The sequence below is a fragment of the Neofelis nebulosa genome, chromosome 6 (genome assembly GCF_028018385.1).
Source record: "Neofelis nebulosa isolate mNeoNeb1 chromosome 6, mNeoNeb1.pri, whole genome shotgun sequence".
NCBI lineage: Eukaryota > Metazoa > Chordata > Mammalia > Carnivora > Felidae > Neofelis > Neofelis nebulosa.
The window spans coordinates 143,413,681-143,426,090 of NC_080787.1; the positions used below are offsets into that span (position 1 = coordinate 143,413,681).

A 12,410-nucleotide genomic window follows, 5' to 3' on the forward strand; every position below is an offset into this window, starting at 1 on the left:
GCATCCGCGTAGATACCCTGTCTTCACTCCCGTTACCTTAAACGGTAACCAGAGCGGTCTGAGATGAATGAACCCGGCTGTGCTAGGTTGTCACCCCCCCCCCCCCCCCCACCCAGGTCCCCGAGAGGGCGCTGGGCAGGGACGAGCACTGCCTGCGTCCTGGCCGGGAAGCTGCCAAAATGGAGCGCGCCCCGAACGTCCCCTTCCCCGTCTTTCCGCCTCCCAGAGCGCCGAACAGATCGCTGCGCTGTGTAGGAGTTTCAACGACTCGCAGACCACCGGCATGGAAGGGCCGAGGGGGACCCGGGAGCCACCTCCGAGGCCGCTGGCTCGCCACCTCTCTGATGCGGATCGCCTCCGGAAAGTCATCCAGGAGCTGATGGACACGGAGAAGTCCTACGTGAAGGTAACGGGCGACTCCGCACGTTCTTGCCGGCTCTGTGGCCCTGCGGCGGCCAGCGGTATGTGGGCGGGGGGCCCCCAGGTCGCATGCGCCCCGAAGCCCAGCAGTCCTGACGGAGCCCCCTGCCCCTCGAAGTGGTGAATTGCCGCTGGGGAGGGGGCGAGGGTGCAGGAGCTGGGAGGGCCCGGAAGGATGGGCTCCTCGGCTCCCTTGGTTACCACGGTAGCTTTCACTATGGAAACGTGTTCTAGCTCATCGTGTGCAGTCTGTGGGAAGGGAGTCTCCTGGCGGAGTCGGAGGGGGCCGGAGAGCACTTAGGGGAGGAGGGACTGGGGAACAGCTTGCTCCCAGGAGACTGTTGCTGCAGCCCCCAGACCTGCCTGGTGGAGGTCACCGTGCGGGACAGAGTCCCACACTGGAGCAGCTGGCCTACACGTGGCCGCTCCCACGCCCGTGCGGACGGGTGGTTGCTGAGAATCTTCGGCACCCGAAGCATTCACTTATTTATCTCTGAAGCCCCCAGTAAATAGTTCAAGACACATTTTTAAAAAGTTGTATTTATTTATTTTGAGAGAGAGGGAGGGAGGGAGGGAGAGAATGAGAATGAGAATCCCAAGCAGGCTCCACACTGTGGGTATGGGGCCCCGTGCGGGACTTGAACTTACAAACTGTGAGATCACCACCTGAGCCAAAATCCCGAGTCGGATGCTTAACTGGCCGAGCCCCCCGGGCGCCCCTATAGTTTGAGAGACATATTTTACGAAGAGCACTGGAGCCTGGGAAGGGAAGACAGAGTTCTTTTGCTTTAAGTATTTGCTGAGGCTCGGGTAGTACCGTAAACTCACTTCATTGGCCTGTTCTGGAAGCAGCAGGGCACAGGGCAGTGGGCAGAGGATCCCGCCTGGCTTTGCCTCGGTGCAGCGGCCTGGCCTGGGGCCGTCCCCTCCACCTCCGTCCTCCTGGGTCTCAGACGGGCGTACCCTTGTTCCTGCACAGGTGCGTGCACACACAGACACAGCTGTCACCTTCTTTCTCCGCGAGACGGGCCTGAGCTTCCCCTTTCATTAGTGTCCCTGTCATTTTATCTGGGCTTTACTGAAGGCCTCATACACAGGTAGCCCAGGGAAACTACCCAGAGCCCCTTCTTTTTGATCCCGTAGAGAAGAAAAGAAAGCTATGGAGTTGACAGTTTAATTTCATGTCCCGTTACGTGTTGTCCTGCGGATGATGTGAACACTGGGGAGCTCAGCCTAGATTTCTGGATCTTCCTGTGACCGTGGTGGCCTCTCCCAGGCAGCTTTGTGCGCTGTGGTTTGAGGCTTCAAGAGACCCTCCGGCCTCTTGAGGGTGGCCATGAGCTTTCCACCGAGATTCAAGGGCAGAATTCCTTGAAGTCCCCTTCCTGTTGTCGCTGATGTTCCGTTTTACCGTGAAGCCGCACGGGAGGCTGGTTTCCCTGAGATGCTGGTAGAGTATAAAGGTGGACGTTGTGGGTGAGCTAGACAGGAAGGACCCTTCTCTCTGCAAGAAACCTGCACTTTGTTCCCTTAGGGCTGCAGCTGTCCGGCTCCGCGCCTGCCTGCTCGAGGCGTGTAAGTCCCGCCGAGCAGCACCGGCCGCACGAGGGAAGAGGGCAGCCTGTCACTGTCTCTCACAAAATAACCAGCACCCGGTGCCTCTTGTGATTCACGCACACACCGTTTTTATTTTGTGGTTTCTTTTCGTGGCTGACATTTAACACGGGATTTTACTTGTTCGTCTAACCTTGATCCCTGCATGCGTGCAACTTGGAATTTTCAGCCTTTGTGTGTTCCCTCGAGATACGGTTCAGTAACTCAGCACACCTCCCTGCTCAGAAGCAGTCGCCGGGGAGGATGGTGAGGGAGGGAAGGCCAGGGAGCTGTTGGTTGCGAAATAGTAAAAGGCCTCCCAGGCCTGTCTGCTTGCTCCCAGAATCTATGCCATAAGGTTCTGGAGGCTTCGGGCTCTTACAGAAAGCTCTCTGGGTCTCGATTTCTCCATTGTAAAATGAGAGAGCAAAGTAACGGACTTTGTAGTCGATCACTTAATGTTTTCATACTCAAAATTCTTCAGAATAAGCGAAACAAGAAAAAAATCTTTCCTATTACAAAATTATATCCTGGTCTTGGCTTCAAATTATCGCAAATAAACCATTTATGGAAGGAGTTGTATAAATGCCATCAACTCCCACTGTTCCGTACCACTGGGGCCCGGTGTACTGGGGGCTCAAATATGGCCTAGATTATAGGCCGCTGATCCTTGGACATTTTTTCTTGCATTTGAATACGGGAGTTCGAAATTGTGCTAATGCGTCAACCCCAGAGTTGAAGAGCTTCCCAGGTCTTGTCCTGTCCTTCTCAGCTCCGTGGTGGGGCTGTCACCATGCTCCCCGGTACAGAGGAGGAAGAAGCCAGGGGAGCCGGCAGGGGTGCTCATGCCCGACAGAAGTGCCTCGCCAGAGCTCCCCTTGTCCGAGGGGAGGCGGATGCCCCCTTGCACCGGTCCACAGAAGGAGTGGCTCTGTCACCAAGCTGTCTAAGCAGAGTAGGTGACCCACCTGCTGCGTGCACCACTGCGGGATTAGCCCGTGTGAATTAGGGCAGAAATGAGAGTAACCAGTTTTATTTATTTACTTACTTATTTAATTTTTTTAATGTTTATTTTTGAGAGACGGAACATGAGTGGGGGAGGGGCAGAGTCTCACACACACACACACACACACACACACACACACACAGAATCCGAAGCAGGCTCCAGGCTCTGAGCTGTCAGAGATCATGAGATCATGACCCATGAGATCATGACCTGAGCCGCAGTCAGACACTTAACCGATGGAGCTGCCCGGGCGCCCCTGATAGTAACCACTTTCAGGGTCACGAATTGCAACAAGACACGATTCCATCATTCCCAGTGGGAGTCTGGAGCTGTGGTCAGGGTTGCTGGAAACTCTTGGGTATTTTGGAGACATGAGTGATAAAGACCCTTTTCTTCCACGTTTCAGGATCTGAGCTGCCTCTTTGAATTATATTTGGAGCCACTTCAGAATGAGACCTTTCTCACCCAAGATGAGGTAATCGGTCCCCTGCCACCCCACCCCCCCCGCCGTCCACTAACGCACAGGTTAGTCTCTGTTTGCCCTTTAGTGGACCTCCCCGGAGGTTATATCTCCTGATTCCCCAGAGAACACACGGGACTTAAGCATCGTCAGAGGGACCAAGCGTGGCCTCCTCCAAAGCCATTTATGTGGCCTCTGCCACGTGAGGCCCAGCGGCAAGAGTTTGTAAATGCAGGACGGTCACGCCCTTTTTGTAGGAAGCGTGGCCCAAAGTCACTCCTTAATCCATGACTTGTTCGTGTTCAGTCTCCGTAATTGGTTCTTTGCTACTGACTTCCGTTGTTTACCAGTTTGAATCCTGAAAAGGTTCCATCCATTTAAAAAGTCAGTTTGGAACTGCCAGAGCTGGAGCTGTAAACCCCTGTGTACAGACGGTGTCCCAGAGGGAATATGCTGCCTTCGTTCAAGGATTCACTTCTGTCTGCTGCTCCCTGAAGGACTGGGGATTTGTTGGGGCGGCCCCTCTCCACCCCCACCGCTGATGCCCTCTGTTCAATCCCGGCCTTCATGTAGATGGAGTCACTGTTCGGCAGCTTGCCAGAGATGCTGGACTTTCAGAAGGTGTTTCTGGAGACTCTGGAGGATGGGATTTCAGCCGCCTCTGACTTTAACACCCTTGAAACTCCCTCACAGTTTAGAGTAAGTAGTTTTGACTTAGGTTTAAAGCAGAACTGGGTGGGTAGAGTGCGGCGTCCGCCCTTGGAAAAGAAAGTGTCCCTTGACTGCTGACAAGGTGAGTTCAGTGCTTTCGTTGCGCTGTTTTCCTGTGGCAGCTGGTGAGAGGCTACATTTTTACTTGAGTGGCCCCTGTAAGCAGAAGTCTGGGTGGCCCAGGTTTTGTGGAGTCTGCCTGGTGGCTGACCGTGCCCATGCTCTTCACTCAAGTCTGCTGAAGGATACGTAGGGGGTTTGCTTGCGAAGCGGGAGCACTGGCCCTGAGTCTCATCCTTCATTTTCACAAAGTCCCGTGACCCGGGGACATGGGTCCTGTGACACCGGTCGGTGGTACTGAGGGAGCCCTCTCTTCTGTGGAGCCCGTCTCCAGTGTGAGCATCCGGGACCCGGAAGGAGCCCCTCTGGGGAAGGAAAGGAGGCAGACGGTAGAAAGGGGGCAGGGCAGTACCCAGACGAGAGCATTTGTCCCGAGTAAGGCACAGTTGGCTTGATTAGTTATCCTCTCAGGTCATTCGTATCCCATTTTGCCAGGTGTATTTTTGTAGAACTTTCTTGCCCTTTGCCTGTAGTGTCAGTAGGCTCGGCTGCCAGAAAGCTTTCAATCAAACTAAAGATCTGTGAGGGAAATACCAGACTGTTCTCCGTCTGCCGTGAAAATGGCACAGTCTTGGGCTTATTTCATTTGGTGATTTTCTGAGGCATTAGTGCTCTGGTGTCTGAAAGATGCCACGGATGCGCTGAAGTAGTCAGAGGCCACGCCAGGGCCAGCAGACGTTGAGTAAACCATAACCAATGTGACTTTTCTTCCCCTTCTAGAAACTACTGTTTTCCCTTGGAGGCTCTTTCCTTTATTACGCGGACCATTTTAAACTGTACAGCGGGTTCTGTGCTAATCATATCAAAGTACAGAAGGTTCTAGAGCGAGGTAAGTTGCTCATACCTTTATATCTGTGCTTTTTTTTTTTTTTAAATTGTTAACAGAGTAAATTTGCATGTAATAAGTAGGGATAAATGCAGTTTTGATTGATCCTGCTCCGTTCTTGACCTTGAAATTGAGAGATATTAAAGGGAAACTTCGGTTTATTTCAGTTTATTGGCAACAGTGAAGATATGTCCTAAGAGCAGAGAAATTTCTTTCCCATGTGTCACTTTGCTGTTCAGTTACCTCTGGATTCTTTTTTACCAAATGCCTTGATCTAAAAACTCAGAACCATGAGCCCCTGGATGGGGACAGAAAACACTATGCTGTTTTGTTTCTTCCTTGTTAACCTTCTCACGCCCAAGGAATCACTGCACTCATAAGAAGTGTTAACTAAACTTAAAGCCTTTTTTGTGGAACCAGGAAAAAACTAACATTTAACAGCCCACACCCTCTCACTGAAATACCTTTCATCTTTCCACTTAAAAAAATTTTTTTTAATGTTAATTTATTTTGAGAGAGAGAAAAAGAGCAAGCTGGTGGGGCGGGAGAGAGAGAGGGAGGGAGGGAGGGAGAGAATGAATCCCAAGCAGGCTCCGTGCTGTCAGCACAGAGCTTGATTTGTGGGGCTCGATCCCACAACCCATGAGATCATGACCTGAGCTGAAATTAAGAGTTGGACGCTTAACCAACTGAGCCATCCAGGTGCCTCTCTCCACATTTTTATCATCTCAGTTTATTCTAGTGGCTTTAACTGAAGACTCTCATTTTCTTTTGTCTGCGTAGACCTGCGTGGTCGACGCCCTCACTCTTCCCTTTCGTGCTGCCATCAGACATCACTCTGTGGAACTGAGAGAGATGCCTGAGTGCGGGTTCCTGCCCGGCAGTGGGTCAGGTTTAGGCACATGGCCCTCGCCCTGAGCCACCTGGGCTTTCGGTGACGGGCCAGCCCGTCAGCCCAGCCTGGGAAGTGTATTCGGAGATCCGGTGACAGCCGTGACCTCCTTTAGGTGCACGCATATTGTGGGGAATGTTGCGGCACAGTTACCGTCACCGTCCCGTTAACCTGCTGTTCGGTCCGGTCCGGTAATACCCAGACCAGGAACGCTGCTTTCCCTGAGGTGGCTCTGTTGCTGAGGCTTCTCTCAGTTACACACACATCTTCACGTACGAGACGACAGTTCTCAAATCGGTCTCTCTCTGAAGATGCTTCTCTGTCCCAGTCTTTGGAACTCTCATACACTTCTGGTGGTGAAGATCAGAGGAGGAAAAATCAGTGATGCTGGCACAGGACTTGAGGTCGTGAGCAGCGACGATTCGGTTTGTACGGAGAACATCAGACAAATACGGGAGTGTCTGAGGCTCGGACAGTACAGGCATCTTATGAAAATGTGCGCAGTCCTGTTTACGTTCATCAGAACCGTCTCCAGACCAGGTTACCAGGCTGCCTGACTTCTCCGGTGTGAACTGGGGGATAAGACCCGAACCTGCTGAAACCTCAACTGTTATCATGTCTTAAATTCCTAGGATCAAAATGACTCCCCCCTGCCGCCCCCCCCCCCCCCCGCCAGGACTTGAATGCCTTCTTTTTCAACGTTTTTTTTTTTGTTTTTTTGTTTTTATTTTTATTTTTATTTTTGGGACAGAGAGAGACAGAGCATGAACGGGGGAGGGGCAGAGAGAGAGGGAGACACAGAATCGGAAACAGGCTCCAGGCTCCGAGCCATCAGCCCAGAGCCTGACGTGGGGCTCGAACTCACGGACCGCGAGATCGTGACCTGGCTGAAGTCGGACGCTTAACCGACTGCGCCACCCAGGCACCCTTGAATGCCTTCTTTAGAAATACAAGTGGCCTCATGCGGTTCACTCCCGTTATAATTCGCTGCCACTCTAGAAGCCAGTGAGTCAGGGCTCTCTTCTGGGACAGAACTCTTCTGTATTTGAACGTTTCTTAGTTGCATCAACACGGCAGTAGCCGCCAAGCTCAGTTCTAAGCCCCCTCCTGTCTGTCATATGCTTCTAAACGGCATTGTCAGAAAGGATCTCACGGTTGTTGTTCAGTGTTTCTTTCTCCAGACCAGGGAACAGACTCTGCAGTATCATGGAAGGCATGTGGAGGTTTATTCCAACACTCTGAGCATTAGCCGGCTCCACGGATGCGCCCCTGTCATTTGGTTTACATCTGGATCTTTCCAGTTTCGTGGAAGACCAGGCTCAGGTTTAAGAAACGGTGTCTCGAAGTGCAGGGAGTTAACGAGCTCCAGCCCAAATCTGCCTCTTGTACTTGTTTAAACAGAGACCTGACTCCATCGGCGTTTCTTCCCAGAAACGCCTTCTTCTTGAAGGTCAATACACAGTAATGTTAGCGCATCACCAATGCTTTGCTCGGTTCTGAAGGATCGTCTCGCCATCCACTTGGGTAGTCACATTCTAAATGGTACCGCACCTCCTAGAAGTTGTAGGTTTTGCCTTTGGAACAGAACCCCAGGTGAGGGTGTAATTTCATTCAAATCAGCTGCATTCCAAACAGCTGGTCACCCACGGTCAGCAGGTGGAATCCAAAGCGGCCACTTGTGCATCCGTTGGCTCTCTCGAAACTAAATGGAGTTGGGTTCCCGTGCGTGCTCTTCGTGACGTCAGACTCTGAATACAGGGAGTGTTCACTGCCCACAGAGGTGCCGTGTGGTGGAAGGATTGGACTGCTCAGAGCTGTGGAGGTGAAGGCAGCAGTGCTTATCAATTTATTTTAAAAGAAAGAAAGAAAGGGGTACATGGTGGCTCAGTCAGCTAAGCGTACAACTCTTGATTCGGCTCAGGTCATGATCTCACGGTTCGTGAGTTCAAGCCCCACATCAGGCTTCTGCGTTGAGAGTGTGGAGCCTGCTTGGGATTCTCTCTCTCCCTCTCTCTCTCTTCTCCCACCCCCCCCCACCAAGCCCCCCACTTGTGCTCTCTCACTCAAAATAAATAAACTTAAAAAAAAAAAAGATAACCCGTAAGTATACAGAATAAGTAATGATCTGTGCTAGGACCGTGTTGTGGGGGGTGGAATACTGGTTTATTTTGCTACGGGATTCTTCTGTAGAATAGGATATAGGATGATACATTTTCGTGGCTTTGTGAATTGGTTGAAACTCACTTTTTAGGCACCTAGAACAATCTCTCTCACGGGTTTGCATGTGAATATGTCTCGAAAGTCAGACATTCCTGCATTTCGACTTGGTGTTCCTCTCTGGCCTATGTAAGCTCCCTTTGCCGGTGGGATTGGCCCCAGAGCTGTGAGGCCGAATCCGTGTTGACGACTGGGTGCCGGGCCTGCTGAAGCATTTGGGTTTTTGTAAAGAACGCCATTGGGAGGGCTGTGGAATAGACGATCTGGGACCGCATTAGAAACGAAATGAAGTCGGGTTTCATTCACACTGCTGTGCTCTTCTAAGGGTCTTTTCCCTACCTGCTTGTAGCTAAAACTGATCAAGCCTTCAAGGCTTTTCTGGATGCCCGGAATCCCACCAAACAGCATTCCTCCACCCTCGAGTCCTACCTCATCAAGCCAGTTCAGAGGGTGCTCAAGTACCCTCTGCTGCTCAGGGAGCTCGTGTCGCTGACGGACCACGAGAGCGAGGAGCACTACCACCTGACAGGTGAGGAGACAGAGGCGGCGCTCGTGAACGCACGGCCGCCAGCCCGCGGGCCCCTCTTCCCGGCCTCGTTTCACACATGGCGACCGCAGTTCCTACAGTGACCGAGTGGGGATTAAAGGAGGTGATTCACATAAACCTCCCATCAGAGCACCTGCCAAGTGGAAAGTGCCCAATCAGCGTTCGCGTTTATTATGAGCGATACTTTGTGTTGCCTCATTCCGAAGACAAGCGGAGTGGAAGGCCAGTCTGTGGTTCTTCTTTGTAATGACTGGATGGCAGCGGGCTGTTTGAGCCCCACCTGAGGAATGGTGCTGTTAGTAAGGAAGGCCTCGAGTCCTGGCCGGAGTCTTGAACTTACCACTGTTGGTAGGCCTTAAAATTAATAAGATGATGATTTCCTACTTTTCAGAGGCACTAAAGGCGATGGAAAAAGTAGCAAGCCACATCAATGAGATGCAGAAGGTCTGTGAGGATTACGGGACCGTGTTTGACCAGCTTGTGGCGGAGCAGAGTGGAACAGAGAAGGAGGTCAGTGGGACTTCCGGATCCTGAGAAGCGTGATGTGTTTGTTCACTGAATCCGTAGGCACCCTCCAGAGCAGGCCGCCCTGTTCGGGCTCTCCTGGAGGAGGGTGGGCCCAAAGTTGTTTTGATCTAAGTGCTTACAATAAGCCACACCATTTAAGTGTAAATGTGACATAAAATTCAGGACACCGGTTTGAGAATGTAACCGTATGTCACCTTAACACTGTACAGAAGAAAATAAGAAATCTCATTTAGCTCGTCCCTCCCTCCTCCTCCTCCCTTTCCGTGGGGCAGGAGGCAAGACTCAGCACAGAGGCCGGTGCATCTGTGGAGGGCGCAAGCTGGCAGAGACCGGATGAGTACACGGGTGGGGGCCAGCCTGTGGGGAGAACCTAGGGCTTTTCTGCTTTTCTTCCTTCGCATCTGACATCGGTGGCCACCTCCTTACTTACGGAACTAGTTGTCCCTAGAGTGACACCATCTCTCTCTCGCTCTTTTCTGGCTGATTACTAAATCAGGATCTTGAGCTTTTAAAGGTTACATGTCAGAGGGAACATAGTTTCACTAGAAAAAGGCAAGGACAGAAAACAACTGGAGTTGAGTTTTTTTTAGTTTCAGCGCTGGTGCCTCTTGATTTGCAGGCCCAGAGCAGTTTGTGGCTCGGGGCTGGTGAGTGCACTAGAGCCCCGGGTAAATATTAGTGAGGACAACGTAGGAGAGCCTTGAACTGTCAGGGAATTGGCACCGTGGAGTAGGTCACGAGGCGTGTCTCACCCACATATGACGTGTGCACTGAACAAATGCCTTCCCAGTTAGCTTCTTTTTCAGACAGTTTGATACGTCGCTCGTATTTTCAAAACTTACACTATTTAAAGGCCCCATGTTTACAGGGGCCATAATAGATCGAGGGTGCTTGTATTTTGGCAGTCACCGGTATACGGTGACATACGTATATGATTCAGGCTCCCAACGGGAGACGGTCTACCCCCCGGGGTCTCCATGTCTTTGTCTCTCATTTTTACGAAACAGGTGACAGAACTTTCCATGGGGGAACTGCTGATGCACTCTGCAGTCTCCTGGTTGAATCCATTTCAGTCTCTAGGAAAAACCAGAAAGGACCTCGAGCTCACAGTGTTCGGTTAGTATGCCATTCGAAAGCGCATGAACTTACAAAAGGCTGGTGGTGATGAAGAACTTCCTAAAGCCACCAGGCCGGCTAACTCCGGGTTTCCGAGAGTTAGGATCACTGTCATAAGGGCTTTTGACTTCACAGAGCCAGCCTCCAACTATGTAAAATGCTGTCACTGTGCATACTCATTATCTTGTTCTCCCTTCTGCTTGGCTTAGTGGTTCTGGCCAAGTGTTACAGGAACAGATCTCTTGAGGCTATTTTGAAACCTGTTATCTTGTTTGCCGCTTTTCAAAATGTCTTAATTCTCACTGAGACCCAGTATAGACCCTGTGTTCTCACTGACATGAACACCATGTCCTCAGAGTTCAGTGAAATAAAACAAGAATTTTTAAAAAATTGCCAAGATCTACTTCAGATAACCATTCTTATTTTTTAAATGTTTATTTTGAGAGAGCACCCATGTGAGCGGCGGCCGGGGGGGCGGGGTGGGGGGAGAGAGAGAATCCCAAGCAGGCTCTGTGCTGACAGCATGAAATCAAGAGTCGGACACTCAACCTACTGAGCCACCCAGGCGCCCCCAGATAATTGCTTTTAGGTGAGCGGGTATACCTGCGTAATTCAAATACGACCAGAGGGAGGTATCATTTATTCACTCCTGTGCCAGCATAATGGGGTCTTAGAGCGTCATAAGTTTGAAGAGCTTTGTTCTTTTAAAACATTCAGCTTCGGGGTGCCTGGGTGGCTCAGTCGGTTAAGTGTCCAACTTTGGCTCACATTATGATCTCATGGTTCATGAGTTCAAGCTCCACCTCGGGCTCTGTGCTGACAGCTTGGAGCCTGGAGCCTGCTTGGGATTCTGTGTCTCCCTCTCTCTCTGCCCCTACCGCGCAAGTGCCCTGTCTCTGTCTCTCAGTAATAAACATTAAAAAAATTTTTTTTAATTTGGATATTTCCCATAAATGTCCAGATTAAAAAAAAACAAACAAAAAACCATTCAGCCTTACTTAGTTCAGCCTTGGGACAAAATCTGTATAAAACAATGAAAGACGTTTCTTTTTCTTTTCCTTTCTGTAGTCTTTAAGAGAGCTGTCATACTGGTTTATAAAGAACACTGCAAACTGAAGAAGAAACTGGTAAGACGAGAAGTAATTGTGATCACAGCCGCCTTTCCAGGGCTCCCTGTTCCTAGTAGCGTCGAGCTGAGAAGCCTGCTCAGTGCCACGGCCTCACTTGACTAATGTGACTTATTCCTGGGGTGACTAACCCGCTCAGATACTCAGGGTGATCTCTTGTTCTCCCCACAAATGACATCTGTTTTAAAAGAAGATAGAGCCAAATAACCTGTGCTGGGCTTACGTAGAAAATCAGCTTTCACATCCCTGAAAACGGCCCATGTTTGCTCCGTACACGACAGACCGTGTAACTTTGGTTGTTTTCAGATCACTTTTACCTTGGCTCAGAACAAACCCAACAGCTTAGCTGAATCAGCTAATAAGCCATCAGAGTCATGACTGTTCAGGGGCAGTGAGGACACAGAAGGCCTGGTTGTCATTCTTGCTCGTCTAGAAGTCTCTGTCCCCCTAACTACGGCTCTGCCCTCTCCCCGCGCACTCCGTGAGCTCTTTGAGAACTGGGAGCACGCCCGACCCGATCTGGTTCTGCACCCTGAACACTCACACAGCCGCGGCGGCCCTGCCCACGGGGAGACCTTAAAGTCCACTCCCTGCACACCTCCTCTCTGGGTGAGAGCATGTTCTAACACCTTTCTTGGGGGGGGGGGGGGCTTTCATATTCCAGCCCTCGAATTCCCGGCCTGCACATGGCTCTGCCGACTTGGATCCGTTTAAATTTCGCTGGTTGATCCCCATATCCGCGCTTCAAGTCAGACTGGGGAACACAGCAGGTAATTGGTTTGTGCAGTAGGATGCCAGGAAAAGGCATTTTCAAGAGACTTGTTTGCATCGTGGAATGAAAAACTAG

The 12,410-nt window shown here is 51.0% G+C and overlaps 1 protein-coding gene across 5 annotated transcripts in view; it reads left to right on the top strand.

Moving 5' to 3' along the window:
- TIAM2 (TIAM Rac1 associated GEF 2) overlaps window positions 1-12,410 on the top strand; it is a 111,766-nt gene that overhangs the window by 95,264 nt on the left and 4,092 nt on the right. For all 5 annotated transcript variants that reach the window (XM_058735741.1, XM_058735742.1, XM_058735743.1 and 2 more), the window contains 9 exons: window positions 227-406; window positions 3,426-3,494; window positions 4,053-4,178; window positions 5,031-5,139; window positions 8,595-8,774; window positions 9,184-9,302; window positions 10,328-10,436; window positions 11,505-11,563; window positions 12,228-12,333. In XM_058735741.1, coding sequence (XP_058591724.1) covers window positions 227-406; window positions 3,426-3,494; window positions 4,053-4,178; window positions 5,031-5,139; window positions 8,595-8,774; window positions 9,184-9,302; window positions 10,328-10,436; window positions 11,505-11,563; window positions 12,228-12,333 — 1,057 coding nt within the window. The remainder of the gene's footprint in view (window positions 1-226; window positions 407-3,425; window positions 3,495-4,052; window positions 4,179-5,030; window positions 5,140-8,594; window positions 8,775-9,183; window positions 9,303-10,327; window positions 10,437-11,504; window positions 11,564-12,227; window positions 12,334-12,410) is intronic.